This window comes from Oncorhynchus mykiss, chromosome 6 (genome assembly GCF_013265735.2).
Source record: "Oncorhynchus mykiss isolate Arlee chromosome 6, USDA_OmykA_1.1, whole genome shotgun sequence".
NCBI lineage: Eukaryota > Metazoa > Chordata > Actinopteri > Salmoniformes > Salmonidae > Oncorhynchus > Oncorhynchus mykiss.
In genome coordinates, this window is record NC_048570.1 from 22,856,829 (window position 1) to 22,873,698 (window position 16,870).

The 16,870-nt window shown below is 40.8% G+C and overlaps 2 protein-coding genes across 7 annotated transcripts in view; one reads left to right on the forward strand and one right to left on the reverse strand.

Moving 5' to 3' along the window:
• The window catches only part of LOC110525522, a 500,086-nt gene that overhangs the window by 24,499 nt on the left and 458,717 nt on the right, over positions 1-16,870 (forward strand). The gene's annotated exons all lie outside the window — the stretch shown is intronic.
• Positions 1-16,870, reverse strand: part of LOC110525523 (cytospin-A) — a 46,494-nt gene that overhangs the window by 8,299 nt on the left and 21,325 nt on the right. For 5 of the 6 annotated variants that reach the window (XR_005052037.1, XM_036979649.1, XM_021605706.2 and 2 more), the window contains 3 exons: positions 15,777-15,893; positions 14,691-14,750; positions 10,895-12,393 (listed from right to left, as the gene is read on the reverse strand). Coding sequence is in view for 5 of the 6 variants with exons in the window: in XM_036979649.1 (XP_036835544.1) it covers positions 12,304-12,393; positions 14,691-14,750; positions 15,777-15,893 (267 nt within the window). In the remaining variant the exon portion in view is untranslated. Of the gene's footprint in view, positions 1-10,894; positions 12,394-14,690; positions 14,751-15,776; positions 15,894-16,870 lie in introns of those variants that run through there. The other variant, XM_036979650.1, reaches the window with a different exon arrangement.

The window sequence follows — 16,870 nt, forward strand, 5'->3', positions numbered from 1 at the left end:
ATTCTTTTGGAGAGATTGGAAACCCAAATTGGTCTACACGGACAAGTTCTGGCCTGGTTTAGATCTTATCTGTCGGAGAGATATCAGTTTGTCTCTGTGAATGGTTTGTCCTCTGACAAATCAACTGTACATTTTGGTGTTCCTCAAGGTTCCGTTTTAGGACCACTATTGTTTTCACTATATATTTGACCTCTTGGGCATGTCATTCGAAAACATAATGTTAACTTTCACTGCTATGCGGATGACACACAGCTGTACATTTCAAAGAAACATGGTGAAGCCCCAAAATTGCCCTCGCTAGAAGCCTGTGTTTCAGCCATAAGGAAGTGGATGGCTGCAAACTTTCTACTTTTAAACTCGGACAAAACAGAGATGCTTGTTTTAGGTCCCAAGAAACAAAGAGATCTTCTGTTGAATCTGACAATTAATCTTGATGGTTGTACAGTCGTCTCAAATAAAACTGTGAAGGACCTCGGCGTTACTCTGGACCCTGATCTCTCTTTTGACGAACATATCAAGACTGTTTCAAGGACAACTTTTTTCCATCTACGTAACATTGCAAAAATCAGAAACTTTCTGTCCAAAAATGATGCAGAAAAATGTATCCATGCTTTTGTTACTTCTAGGTTAGACTACTGCAATGCTTTACTTTCCGGCTACCCGGATAAAGCACTAAATAAACTTCAGTTAGTGCTAAATACGGCTGCTAGAATCCTGACTAGAACCAAAAAGATTTATAATATTACTCCAGTGCTAGCCTCCCTACACTGGCTTCCAGTTAAGGCAAGGGCTGATTTCAAGGTTTTACTGCTAACCTACAAAGAATTACATGGGCTTGCTCCTACCTATCTTTCTGATTTGCTCCTGCCGTACATACCTACATGTACGCTACGGTCACAAGACACAGGCCTCCTAATTGTCCCTAGAATTTCTAAGCAAACAGCTGGAGGCAGGGCTTTCTCCTATAGAGCTCAATTTTTATGGAATGGTCTGCCTAACCATGTGAGAGACGCAGACTTGGTCTCAACCTTTAAGTCTTTACTGAAGACTCATCTCTTCAGTGGGTCATATGATTGAGTGTAGTCTGGCCCAGGAGTGTGAAGGTGAACGGAAAGGCTCTGGAGCAACGAACCGCCCTTGCTGTCTCTGCCTGACCGGTTCCCCTCTCTCCACTGGGATTCTCTGCCTCTAACCCTATTACAGGGGCTGAGTCACTGGCTTACTGGTGCTCTTTCATGCCGTCCCTAGGAGGGGTGCGTCACTTGAGTGGGTTGAGTCACTGATGTGATCTTCCTGTCTGGGTTGGCGCCCCCCCTTGGGTTGTGCCGTGGCGGAGATCTTTGTGGGCTATACTCAGCCTTGTCTCAGGATGATAAGTTGGTGGTTGAAGATATCCCTCTAGTGGTGTGGGGGCTGTGCTTTGGTAAAGTGGGTGGGGTTATATCCTTCCTGTTTGGCCCTGTCCGGGGGTATCATCGGATGGGGTCACAGTGTCTCCTGACTCCTCCTGTCTCAGCCTCCAGTATTTATGCTGCAGTAGTTTGTGTGTCGGGGGGCTAGGGTAAGTTTGTTATATCTGGAGTACTTCTCCTGTCTTATCCGGTGTCCTGTGTGAATTTAAGTATGCTCTCTCTAATTCTCTCTTTCTCTCGGAGGACCTGATCCCTAGGACCATGCTTCAGGACTACCTGGCATGATGACTCCTTGCTGTCCCTAGTCCACCTGGCCGTGCTGCTGCTCCATTTTCAACTTTTCTGCCTGCGGCTATGGAATCCTTACCTTTTCACCGGACGTGCTACCTGTCCCAGACCTGCTGTTTTCAACTCTCTAGAGACAGCAGGAGCGGTAGAGATACTCTTAATGATCGGCTATGAAAAGCCAACTGACATTTACTCCTGATGTGCTGACTTGCTGCACCCTCGACAACTACTGTGATTATTATTATTTGACCATGCTGGTCATTCATGAACATTTGAACATCTTGGCCATGTTCTGTTATAATCTCCACCCGGCACAGCCAGAAGAGGACTGGCCACCCCTCATAGCCTGGTTCCTCTCTAGGTTTCTTCCTATGTATTGGCCTTTCTAGGGAGTTTTTCCTAGCCACCGTGCTTCTACACCTGCATTGCTTGCTGTTTGGGGTTTTAGGCTGGGTTTCTGTACAGCACTTTGAGATATCAGCTGATGTAAGAAGGGCTATATAAATACATTTGATTTGAAGTACTCCCTGTCCTCATAAGTTTCTCAGAGTCCTAGCCAGGTCGGTTCAAACACACTTTAATTGTTCTTCGGTATTTTCTTAGGCACACACACATTTCTCTCTTTCCCAGTCCAACCTAATTGGACTTATGTTAAATACTGTAATTATTCCTTCTACATGCTACATAAACTATACTCCCTAATGGTTACGTTTCAGGGTAGAATTATTTAATCATCTTCAAACATATAAATTATTTTATCACTAAGTGCCAACACCGTTTAGCAAACTCCAGGCGTTTACATTTGTTGTTTGCTCTGAATAAAGTTGTTTTATTGGAACTCTTCCAAATAGCCTATAAATCAAATGTTATTGGTCACATACAGATATTTAGCAGATGTTATTGCGGGTGTAGCGAAATGCTTGTGTTCCTAGATCCAACGGTGCATTAGTATCTAAAAACGATTCACAAGAATACACATCTAAAAGTAAAAGAATGGAATTAAGAAATATATAAATAGAGCTATGTCGTAGTGGTATGAATTAAAATACAGTAGAATAGACTACAGTATCTCCATATGAGATCAGTAAAGCAGTTCATAAACATTAAAGTGGCCAGGGATTCCAAGTCTGTCTATAGGGCAGCAGCCTCTAAGGTGCAGGGTTGCGTAACCGGGTGGAAGCAGGCTAGTGATGGCTATTTAAACAGTCTGATGGCCTTGAGATTGAAAAACAGCTTCTGTCTCTCGGTCCCAGCTTTGATGCACCTGTACGGACCTCTACTTCTGGATGATAGTAGGGTGAACAGGCCGTGGCTCAGGTGGTTGATGTTTTTGATGATCTTTTTGGCCTTCTTGTGACATCGGGTAATCATTAGATTAAGCCGCCTCAATATTTGTAGCCGTAGGCGGTAATATCTCTCTAGGAGCTTATCCGTCGTCAGTATTGTGAGATACTGAAAGATTTGAATGGAGAAAGCTGATTCAAGAGCAGCACTACTTTTCTTTTGATCCTATCAGTATCGACACATGCTCCAACGACGCACTTAACAGTTTTATCTGTGTGGCGTTTTGGGAAACACAAGTTACATCTTCGGCCATTGTAGGATAGATGCATCATGAAAACAATCATAAGCCTCAAAAGTTCCATCGCTATCAGGAAACCGGGCCCAAGTCAAAACATTGTGTTTCAAAGTGTTAAAGCACTGCGGAGAAAAAAACAACGACCGGGATTGTAATCAATTAAGGTTACAAAATTTGGTTAGTTTGTAGACTGTTATTTTTATTCAAAGAAAATAGTCTGCGAAATGTATAGGCCTAGCCTATGTTTCACATGAAATGTGTGCTATTAGTGGTGTTTGCATAAGATGAGAGCGGCATCGATTTCAGCGCCAGGGAACTGGACAGCTCCCCCAACTGGATCATGTAAAAAACCAAACATGCCCCCAACGATGCTCTTAGCAGTGGGTCAGCATATATGGGAACTCCTTCCAGATTGTTGAAAAAGCATTCCAGGTAAAGCTGGTTGAGAGAATGTCAAGAGTATGCAAAACTGTCATTAAGGCAAAGGGTGGCTGGTTTGAAAAACCTCAAATTAATTTTGATTTGTTTAACACTTTGTTGGTTACTACATGATTCCATGTGTTATTTCATAGTTTTGATGTCTATTATTCTACATTGTAGAAAATAGTAAAAATAAAAACCCTGGAATGAGTAGGTGTGTCCAAACCTTTGACTCTTACTGTATGTACAGTGCCTTGCGAAAGTATTCGGCCCCCTTGAACTTTGCGACCTTTTGCCACATTTCAGGCTTCAAACAAAGATATAAAACTTTATTTTTTTGTGAAGAATCAACAACAAGTGGGACACAATCATGAAGTGGAACGACATTTACTGGATATTTCAAACTTTAACAAATCAAAAACTGAAAAATTGGGCGTGCAAAATTATTCAGCCCCCTTAAGTTAATACTTTGTAGCGCCACCTTTTGCTGCGATTACAGCTGTAAGTCGCTTGGGGTATGTCTCTATCAGTTTTGCACATCGAGAGACTGACATTTTTTCCCATTCCTCCTTGCAAAACAGCTCGAGCTCAGTGAGGTTGGATGGAGAGCATTTGTGAACAGCAGTTTTCAGTTCTTTCCACAGATTCTCGATTGGATTCAGGTCTGGACTTTGACTTGGCCATTCTAACACCTGGATATGTTTATTTTTGAACCATTCCATTGTAGATTTTGCTTTATGTTTTGGATCATTGTCTTGTTGGAAGACAAATCTCCGTCCCAGTCTCAGGTCTTTTGCAGACTCCATCAGGTTTTCTTCCATAATGGTCCTGTATTTGGCTCCATCCATCTTCCCATCAATTTTAACCATCTTCCCTGTCCCTGCTGAAGAAAAGCAGGCCCAAACCATGATGCTGCCACCACCATGTTTGACAGTGGGGATGGTGTGTTCAGGGTGATGAGCTGTGTTGCTTTTACGCCAAACATAACGTTTTGCATTGTTGCCAAAAAGTTCAATTTTGGTTTCATCTGACCAGAGCACCTTCTTCCACATGTTTGGTGTGTCTCCCAGGTGGCTTGTGGCAAACTTTAAACGACACTTTTTATGGATATTTTTAAGAAATGGCTTTCTTCTTGCCACTCTTCCATAAAGGCCAGATTTGTGCAATATACGACTGATTGTTGTCCTATGGACAGAGTCTCCCACCTCAGCTGTAGATCTCTGCAGTTCATCCAGAGTGAGCATGGGCCTCTTGGCTGCATCTCTGATCAGTCTTCTCCTTGTATGAGCTGAAAGTTTAGAGGGACGGCCAGGTCTTGGTAGATTTGCAGTGGTCTGATACTCCTTCCATTTCAATATTATCGCTTGCACAGTGCTCCTTGGGATGTTTAAAGCTTGGGAAATCTTTTTGTATCCAAATCCGGCTTTAAACTTCTTCACAACAGTATCTCGGACATGCCTGGTGTGTTCCTTGTTCTTCATGATGCTCTCTGCGCTTTTAACGGACCTCTGAGACTATCACAGTGCAGGTGCATTTATACGGAGACTTGATTACACACAGGTGGATTGTATTTATCATCATTAGTAATTTAGGTCAACATTGGATCATTCAGAGATCCTCACTGAACTTCTGGAGAGAGTTTGCTGCACTGAAAGTAAAGGGGCTGAATCATTTTGCACGCCCAATTTTTCCGTTTTTGATTTGTTAAAAAATGAAATGTCGTTCCACTTCATGATTGTGTCCCACTTGTTGTTGATTCTTCACAAAAAATACAGTTTTATATCTTTATGTTTGAAGCCTGAAATGTGGCAAAAGGTCGCAAAGTTCAAGGGGGCCGAATACTTTCGCAAGGCACTGTATGTATAAATAATTACCAGAACAAGGCTGCTGGCTGTATTCCAAATCCCACTGGCTAGCTGACTGAATTAAACACTATTTCATCCAACAATGAATGTCCCAATCTAATTTGATATAATACCATGATCTAAATCACACAAGTAGTTTGATACGCCCTCTTACAGAGAATCAGATACAGAGTATTACTGTTTCCTGTTTCATAAGAGAGGATTCAAGGAATTATGTTTTGTTTATCAGTGCCTTCATTAAAAACTTCAGACTAGCAATCTGATTATAACACATTTAGTGCTTCAGTTAAATCATAGCCTTTTACTCTATAAAAGGAGATATGACTGAAATAACCACATGAACAATTGTGTTCACAAAACACGTACCTGTTGCAGTGATCCTTTAATATTACTTTCTGCAAAATAAAGTGTAAACACATATATAAAACCTTAATCAACCATTTATAAAAAGGAGAAAAATGATCATAATACATGAGCATTTGGTCTACTTCCCTACACAACATCATACTCTTTCTATTATCAGTATCAAATCAACCGGACACGTTTTTCTTTCAAGATACTCATTCGGCAATTAAGTGGCAACCATGACTTCTTAAAACCAGAATAAGACGCCATGGATCTCTTGGTCTCCTTATTACCAAGTAAAACTCTGGCAAGACTGACATTCATTTGAATTCAAAAAGCACCCTTAATAAGAAAGAAAATAAAGGCTTAGAAACATTTAAAACCTTTCAAGTTAACAAAATGAACTTATAACAAATGGACCCGTAAAACAAAATAAAATGATTTAAGTTCTTTTCACATTTGTTGTGATGAGGTGAAGAAATAAGCAGAAGAACATGCGGAACAAAATCAAGTCTAAAGAAGCCACGGAAAATTAGCAACTTATTGAATGAACTCAAGCACTAGCTACAGTTGAAGTCGGAAGTTTACATACACCTTAGCCAAATACATTTAAACTCAGTTTTTCGCAATTCCTGAAGTTTAATCCTAGTAAAAATTCCCTGTTTTAGGTCAGTTAGGATTACCACTTTATTTCAAAAATGTGAAATGTCAGAATAATAGTAGAGAGAATGATTTATTTCAGCTTTTATTTCTTTCATCACATTCCCAGTGGGTCAGAAGTTTACATATACTAATTGAGTGTTTGGTAGAATTGCCTTTAAATTGTTTAACTTGGGTCAAACACTTTTCTGCTCTTTTGCACACCAGTATTTCTACCTGCACATCGATCACTCCAATGTTAATTTCCTCACGCCATTTGCACACTGTATATACACTTTCTTTTTTTCTATTGTGTCATTGACTGTACGCTTGTTTATTCCATGTGTAACTCTGTTTGTCGCACTGCGTTGCTTTATCTTGGCCAGGTCACAGTTGTAAATGAGAACTTGTTCTCAGCTAGCCTACCTGGTTAAATAAAAGGTGAAATACATATATTTTTATAACAAACCGAGTCAGGTTTGTAGGCCTCCTTGCTCGCACTCGCTTTTTCAGTTCTGCCCACAAATATTCTATAGGATTGAGGTCAGTGCTTTGTGACGGCCACACCAATACCTTGACTTTGTTGTCCTTAAGCCATTTTGCCACAACTTTGTAAGTATGCTTGGGGTCAATGTCCGTTTGGAAAACCCATTTGCAACCAAGCTTTAACTTCCTGACTGATGTCTTGAGATGCTGCTTCAATATATGCACATCATTTTCCTTCCTCATGACTCCATCTATTTTGTGAAGTGAACCAGTTCCTCCTGCAGCAAAGCAACCCCACAACATGATGCTGCCACCCCTGTTTTTCACGGTTGGGATGGTGTTCTTTGGCTTGCAAGCCTCCCAATTTTTTCTCCAAACATAACGATGGTCATTATGGCCAAACGGTTCTATTTTTGTTTCATCAGACCAAAGGACATTTCTCCAAAAAGTATGATCTTTGTCCCCATGTGCAGTAGCAAACCGTAGTCTGGCTTTATTATGGCGGTTTTGGAGCAGTGGCTTCTTCCTTGCTGAGCGGCCTTTCAAGTTATGTCGATATAGGACTCATTTTACTGAGGATATAGATACTTTTGTACCCGTTTCCTCCAGCATCTTCACAAGGTCCTTTGCTGTTCTGGGATTGATTTGTACTTTTCACACCAAAGTACGTTCATCGCTAGGAAACAGAACACATCTCCTTCCTGAGCAGTATGATGGCTGCGTTGTAACATGGTGTTTATACTTGCGTACTATTGTTTGTACAGATGAATGTGGTACCTTCAGGCATTTGGAAATTGCTCCCAAGGATGAACCAGACTTGTGGCGGTCTACAATTTTTTTTTTCTCCCCATGATGTCAAGCAAACAGGCACAGAGTTTGAAGGTAGGCCTTGAAATACATCCACAGGTACACCTCCAATTGCCTCAAATTAGCCTATCAGAAGCTTCTAAAGCCATGACAATTTTCTGGAATTTTCCAAGCTGTTTAAAGGCACAGTCAACTTAGTATGTCAACTTTGACCCACTGGAATTGTGATACAGTGAATTGTAAGTAAAATAATCTGTCTGTAAACAATTGTTGGTAAAAATGATTTGCGTCATGCACAAAGTAGATAAACTATAGTTTTGGCAAGTTGGTTAGGATAACAATACATTTGTGGAGTGGTTGAAAAACAAGTTAATGACTCCAAACTAAAATGTATGTAAACTTCAGGCTTCAACTGTATGTTCTTCAGTGGTGATATGTCAAGATGATAGATAATACAATGTCAAAATATCAGACTATAATGTTAGGGAAAAGTTTCAGTCCTCATAAATTACAACATATACAGTGGCTTCAGAAAGTATTCACACCCCTTGACTTTCTCCACATTGCTGTTATAGCCTGCATTTAAAATTGATTAAATTAAGATGTGTCACAGGCCTACCCACAACACCATAATGTTAAAGTGGAATCATGCATTTAGATTTTTTTACAAAATAATAAAAAATGAAAAGCTAAAACGGAGGCTATAAGTATTCAACCCTTTTGTTATGGCAAGCCTAAATAAGTTCAGGAGTAAAAATGTGCTTAACAACTCACATAATAGGTTGCATGGAGTTTATTGGCTGTAATAAGAGAAAACTGAGATTGTAGTTACTACAAAATACTAACCTAATTGACAGAGTGAAAAGAAGGAAGCCTGTACAGAATACAGCATTCAAAAACATGCATCCTGTTTGCAACAAGGCACTAAAGTAAAACTGCAAAAAAAGTACGTTTTTTTCCCCTGAAGAAAGTGTTACGTTTGGGGTAAATCCAATACAACAAATTACAGAGTACCACTTCATATTTTCAAGCATAGTAGTTGCTGCAACATGTTATGCTTTTAATCGTTAGGGACTGGGGAGTTTCAGGGTAATAAAGAAACAGAATTGAGCTTAGCACAGAAAAATCTGAGGAAAACCTGATTTCCACCAGACACTAAGATGAATTCACCTTTCAGCAGGACAATAACCTAAAACACAAGGCCAAATATACACTGGAGTTGCTTACCAAGAAGACAGTGAATGTTCCTGAGTGGCCGAGTTAGTTTACTCAAATCTACGCCAATACCTGAAAAGGGTTCTCTAGCAATGATCAACAACCAATTTGACAGAGCTTGAAGAATTTAGAAAATAATAAAATGGGCAAATGTTGCACAATCCAGGTGTGGAAAGCTCTTAGAGACTTACCCAGAAAGACTCACAGCTGTAATCACTAACAAAGGTGCTTCCACAAAGTAATGACTCAGGGGTGTGAAAACGTTAGATATTTCAGTATTTAATTTAATACATTTGCAAAAATCTCTAAAAACATGCATTCACGTTGTCATTATGGGATATTGTGTGCAGTAGATGTGATCAAAAAAATGTAGTTAATCCATTTGGAATTCAGGCTGTAACAAAAAGTGGAATAAGTCAAGGGGTATGAATACTTTGATGGCACTGTACCACTTATCAATACCAATGTACATTGAAACATGATCAAGAGACATTCCGAGGGTGTCTTAGGGATATGCAAAAAACATTTCAAATTCACATGCGTATAATACACACTTGTACAAGTGTGAAATAGGACAGATGTAAGCACACCCACCCAATTATTATTACATTGTGTACTTTGCAAGAAGTAGCAGAGGAGCTTCACATAATAGAATCATAGCAAACCAACTACTGTTTGGATCCAATGCAAGTCAGAATTTAGCCACAGGTTTGCAGTAATAGGAAATATAAATACATGAGATTTAGAGGTAACATGCTATGCAATGTTCAACAGTAAATACTGTACATAAATCACAGCTCATGCGCTCTCACAAATTAGTGTTCATCCATACAATCCCTCCCTAAAACTTAAACCACACAGTCTTACTCTCCAACCACACTGATCGACAAAAAACAAAAAAAATACCACCCATGCTCCTAGTTGTGCTTGGTCAATGAGTGCCTCAATCACCATGCAGTGCCTGGCAAGCAGACCGGAGTTAATGTGCTTTCAAATATATATAATTTTTATTTTTTAAAGTCCCTCAAAAGTTTCATCGCCACATGCAAGTGTGTTATATCGTAGATGTATGGGGGCCTAAACTAAGGTGGTACGGCAACGAGGGAGTATCCACAGCTTCCTGTACCATTCTGAAATTATTCAGTAGTGTGGTTGGAAACAAACGAAAGGCAACAAGCCAGCTTATGTTATGAGCTTATGAGAGATATCAGTGCAGCAGTGTGATGAAGTCAGACTGGTCACATACACTACATAACCAGGGCAGAAATTTGACAAACTGACTGGTTGGAAAGGTGGCATCCTATGACAGTGCCAGGTTGAAAGTCACTGAACTCTTTAGCAAGGCCATTCTCCTGCCAATGTTTGTCTATGGAGATTGCATGGCGGTGTGCTCGATTCCATACACCTGCCAGCAACGGGTGTGGCCGAAATAGCCGAATCCACTCATTTGAAGGGGTATCCACATACTTTGTATATATAATGTCCTTTAACATTTCTAACACTTGCCTCGCTATACTGGATGGTGGATTAAACCACACTAATAAACCCACAGAAACTAATAAGCAGAGGCACAATAACATGACAGTCATTCTTCATTCCAATATCTTTCTTGCCAAGTATGTAAACTACATAGAATTGAGTTCCACATTAATGTTAGTAAGGCTTTATATCAATGAAGTAAAATGGGTGAAGATAGCACAGATATATCATTTACATAGGTGTTACTTAAGCATTTCTTGTAGTTATAATTTGCTGTGCAAATTTCTTTGTAGGCTAGGTAAATGTTACTGGCAAGATGGAATATATCAACTTACAAAAAGTTTTGTTTACACACACACACACACACACACACACACACACACGATTAGTTAAATCCATTGTGAGTTGAGCTTAGAGTATCTAATAACACATCAATCTTATAGTTCAAGAGCACTGGACTGTGAACAATCCTGGGAGTTCAATGTGAATGCAAATCAGTCTGCCGTTGGTGGAAGTAATGTGTCAACACTAACAATATGTTAATACATTTGGGTCCAGCAGCAAAACTGATCCATTTTGCAGTTGAAAAACTTTCCCAATCTTGATTGATGACGACAACAAAAGTGACTATGAAGAATGTTCAACCTTGAGACTCAACATCCTGGCCAAACAGTCCAATCAAATCACCAAGAAGCAGGGCTTTTGCCAAGTCTAGCCCTGGACTTCACATAAAGAAAAAACACATTCCTTTTTTGGTTCAGGATTAAGACAGTTCTGTGTGAGAAAGCTGTCACGGAGAGGCATTGTGTTGGTCCCGTATAGTTCATTGGTCTCTGTTACCAATACAAAATGCTACTGTAGCAATGTTCACGCTCCTAAAAACAGACCAAAAGCACATCAACATTGTAGCTTGAATCTAACAGGTGATCGTGAGAGCACCTGACAGCTTTATCCCTTATGATGTAGCTAGTGTTTTTCATATAACTGCTCAATAACTAGTGTTTCTAAACTAGTGTTTCTAAAAAGCTTCACTTCGATTTCTCCAAAGATGCTTTGAAAGCATGGAGCATTGAAACAGTTTCATTGAGACATTTTTGCTACAACCTCTCTTAGGAAGTCAGTGATGCAATTTAAACAGGCACTTAATCCATGATAAAAGATGAACCTGCACCTGACAAAGTGTTACATTTGTCCCTCTTATTTCCATAGAAAATAAGTGCCATGAACATACTACACACAATGGGTATGGTTTGGCTGAAACATTTTGGATAACCCCTTGGCTAGAAGAGTAAAGGCTGGGTGCAAGGCACAACGACTGGGAGAGTCTGTAGCATGTTCTCCAACTGGTTTAACCAGATCATTTGGATTAAGGGTCATCTCAACCGGGTTATCCAGTAATGGATCAGAGTAAAAATAGAATCCCCAACAGAGCAGGCCCTGAATAGGTGCTTGAAGTGGCCTTAAGCTGTGTGTCCATCACACGTAAGGTGTCAGTGAAAAGGGCAAGACTGTTCACAATAGCAATATTATGAATAGCTTGCAGTGAGCTTATTTGTATGTTTCTTATGGCGATTCAAATCTAGCAGGCCTCTAGACCAGAGACAGAGTGGCCGGCGTGTGGCACGGCTGGGATGAAGGGTGGTTCAGTGAAGTGAGCTATAACACCAGAGTTGAATGTCGAGTTGAAGTGTTGGAGGTGCAGTGAGGTCAGAGGAGCTTCCGAGCAGGGCTGCAGGTTGTGCTTGCAGTGTTGGGTGGGGAAATCACATCAGGTCTCAAAGTACTTGTAGATGGCCGTGACGTAGGTCATCACACTCTGCCAGTCTGGTCTCTCAGTACTGGCCATCTCATTCAGGTCCTGCAGCAGAGAATGAGACCACGGGGGTGACAGAAGCTTTGTCGTTAAGACACATAATGCCTTGGAAAAAGTCCTTGCCATTTGTTCATCTTTGTATCATTTATTTACAGTGCCTTGCGAAAGTATTCGGCCCCCTTGAACTTTGCGACCTTTTGCCACATTTCAGGCTTCAAACAAAGATATAAAACTGTATTTTTTTGTGAAGAATCAACAACAAGTGGGACACAATCATGAAGTGGAACGACATTTATTGGATATTTCAAACTTTAACAAATCAAAAACTGAAAAATTGCAAAATTATTCAGCCCCCTTAAGTTAATACTTTGTAGCGCCACCTTTTGCTGCGATTACAGCTGTAAGTCGCTTGGGGTATGTCTCTATCAGTTTTGCACATCGAGAGACTGACATTTTTTCCCATTCCTCCTTGCAAAACAGCTCGAGCTCAGTGAGGTTGGATGGAGAGCATTTGTGAACAGCAGTTTTCAGTTCTTTCCACAGATTCTCGATTGGATTCAGGTCTGGACTTTGACTTGGCCATTCTAACACCTGGATATGTTTATTTTTGAACCATTCCATTGTAGATTTTGCTTTGTTTTGGATCATTGTCTTGTTGGAAGACAAATCTCCGTCCCAGTTTCAGGTCTTTTGCAGACTCCATCAGGTTTTCTTCCAGAATGGTCCTGTATTTGGCTCCATCCATCTTCCCATCAATTTTAACCATCTTCCCTGTCCCTGCTGAAGAAAAGCAAGCCCAAACCATGATGCTGCCACCACCATGTTTGACAGTGGGGATGGTGTGTTCAGCTGTGTTGCTTTTACGCCAAACATAACGTTTTGCATTGTTGCCAAAAAGTTCAATTTTGGTTTCATCTGACCAGAGCACCTTCTTCCACATGTTTGGTGTGTCTCCCAGGTGGCTTGTGGCAAACTTTAAACGACACTTTTTATGGATATCTTTAAGAAATGGCTTTCTTCTTGCCACTTTTCCATAAAGGCCAGATTTGTGCAATATACGACTGATTGTTGTCCTATGGACAGAGTCTCCCACCTCAGCTGTAGATCTCTGCAGTTCATCCAGAGTGATCATGGGCCTCTTGGCTGCATCTCTGATCAGTCTTCTCCTTGTATGAGCTGAAAGTTTAGAGGGACGGCCAGGTCTTGGTAGATTTGCAGTGGTCTGATACTCCTTCCATTTCAATATTATCGCTTGCACAGTGCTCCTTGGGATGTTTAAAGCTTGGGAAATCTTTTTGTATCCAAATCCGGCTTTAAACTTCTTCACAACAATATCTCGGACCTGCCTGGTGTGTTCCTTGTTCTTCATGATGCTCTCTGCGCTTTTAACGGACCTCTGAGACTATCACAGTGCAGGTGCATTTATACGGAGACTTGATGACACACAGGTGGATTGTATTTATCATCATTAGTCATTTAGGTCAACATTGGATCATTCAGAGATCCTCACTGAACTTCTGGAGAGAGTTTGCTGCACTGAAAGTAAAGGGGCTGAATAATTTTGCACGCCCAATTATTCAGTTTTTGATTTGTTAAAAAAGTTTGAAATATCCAATAAACGTCGTTCCACTTCATGATTGTGTCCCACTTGTTGTTGATTCTTCACAAAAAAATACAGTTTTATATCTTTATGTTTGAAGCCTGAAATGTGGCAAAAGGTCGCAAAGTTCAAGGGGGCCGAATACTTTCGCAAGGCACTGTACATAAAAACTTGAAATAACATGCTGTTGTTGTCTAGGTCAGAGTTCCACAATCTGACTAGAAATAACTGTGGAGGTCAGAAAAGTGCTTTTGTGGCATAAATTCTGAAAATAAGAGCTTGCATCTTCTATTTCTGGAACCAAGTGAACCCATAAAACAAATGTCAGGACAATTCACACAGGGCCTGCTTTATACCTAGCTATGGATAGTGATATACACTCATGCGAGGACTTATTTTGTGAAAAGGGCTAAAATAGCAGTCCAGGTGATACTATGAAACCGCACCTGCAAGCCTGCTCAATGAAGGCAGTTTCATCCTAAAGATCCTCTCTACAGGAGTCTGCCTATAAGAGCCTATACAGTCCACAATCTCAATGCCTCACAGAAAACATACCATCCTCAACATGCAATAGAATAGCAGGCCACAATTCACAACCTTGCCAGTGACATTGTGGTGATTTTTAAAGGTGAAATGAGCCTGAAAGATTCTCTATTCAAAATTAGATTTTCTTTTAAGCTGTCAGATATAGTTTTGAATATAATCCTGTGAAAATATTCAGTTCAGTTAATCTTTCACTTACCAGAGTGGACTTGATCCCCACACTCTCTGCAGCCTGGAAGGCTAGTGTGAAATTTTGCCTCTAAAGATAGGGAGACAAAAACACACTAATGATCCCTGATGACAGATTAATGAGACAACTGTAAACAATAGCTAGGTTCTCATCCAATTGGTGAGAGATTTATGTAAATATTCAAAAATCTACATAAAACAATATGCACATTTTCCCACCAGAATTTCCATCAAACTGACATGGTGCAGATAAAGGTACCGACATGGTGCAGATAAAGGTACGCGCGTGCAGATAAAGGTACGCGCGTGCCGACATGGGGCAGATAAAGGTACGCGCGTGCCGACATGGTGCAGATAAAGGTACGCGCGTGCCGACATGGTGCAGATAAAGGTACGCGCGTGCCGACATGGTGCACATAAAAATTACTTGTGGTTATGTTCCCATGTACCGAATAAAAAAACTAAGTTAAAATGGGCTTCCATCGCAACTTCAACTCTAATGATGATTTTGTCACAAAAATTGTTGCGATAAATAGCAAACTTGCACAACCTGGTTTCAGCACACGCTCTCTAGACTTGGCTGAAAGTGGACAGGGGGTTATATGATTTTAAAAGAGCAAGATTTTTATTTAATATTTGGCAGCCGAGCACCGATCATCATGTCATCAGCATTCACAGAATAGCCTACCTTTGATATTTAGCCTATTGTAAATTTGCATGATTACCGTACACTTAACCACAAATAAACTTTTGATGCTTTTCCGTGTGGTGGTGGTAGGCCCATATTATCTTGTGACTCCGAGTTTACTTCGATATGATGTTATTATATCAATATTTGCACATAAAGGCATTTCCACTGCATTTCTTGAATAATTCATTTTAGTCACAAAAAGATCCCACCAGGTCAAACGAAACAAATTGTCTATCGACATTTGTGAATTTGCACCAACATTTCCTGTTCCCATAAGCCCTGTTGTGACTTATTTTAGTCAGGTAATTCTTCCACATGTAATGGTTGGATGGAAATCTGGATATAGTTCTTTGACACATTGTTACTCATCATCATCACCACCACCATAGTAGGAGGTAGGCTTGCCTTGTCCTGGCTCGTGAGCTCCTGGTAGGGGATGTGAGCAGGCAGGTAGGTGTGTAGCACAGCACAGAACGCAAGGCCGTCGTTCCAGCTGCTGCTGAAGTTTGTTATGTCGATGTTCTGCCAGAAAGAGGGGCAAAGGGTTATTTTCATTGTAGTGCAAATGTACAGTGTAAAGACATGTGGGATGCAGGAGGAGTTTGATATTGATAATACAATATATAACTGGGTCAGGTCCCAGACGTTGGTCCTAAAAGCACCATGCTGCCTCATCCTACTGGTGGCTATAATGTCTCAAATAAACAGGCTTGTGTTCCCCAAGAACAAGCTGTTTTATGAGAATGACCTCGTTTCTCTGAAGGATGAGGTCGTATACACCGAGTGTACAAAACATTAAGAACACATTGCAAATATTGAGTTGCTCCTCTTTGCCCTCAGAACAGTCTCAATGCATCAGGTCATGCACTCTACAAGGTGTCGAAAGCGTTCCACAGGGATGCTGGCCCATGTTGACTCCAATGATTCCCACAGTTGTGTCAAGTTGGCTGGATTTCCTTTGGATGGGGGACCATTCTTGATACACAAGGGAAACTTTTGAGTGTGAAAAACCCAGCAGCGTTGCAGTTCTTGACACATCACATTTACATAAGTATTTAGATCCTGTACTCAGAACTTTGTTGAAGCACCTTTGACAGCGATTACAGCCTTGAGTCTTCTTAGGTATGACGTTACAAGCTTGGCACACCTGTATTTGGGGTGTTTCTCCCATTCTTCTCTGCAGATCCTCTCAAGCTCTGTCAGGTTGGATGGTGAGCGTCGCTGCACAGCTATTTTCAGGTCCCTCCATAGATGTTTGATCAGGTTCAAGTCCGGGCTCTGGTTGGGCTACTCAAGGACATTCAGAGGCTTGTCCGGACGCTACTCCTGCATTGTCATAGCTGAGTGCTTAGGGTCGTTGTCCTGTTGGAAGGTGAACCTTTGCCCAGTCGGAGGTCCTGAGCGTTCTGGAACAGGTTTTCATCAAGGATCTCTGTACTTTGCTTTGTTCATCTTTCCCTCGATCCTGACTAGTCTCCCAGTCCCTGCCGCTAAAAAAC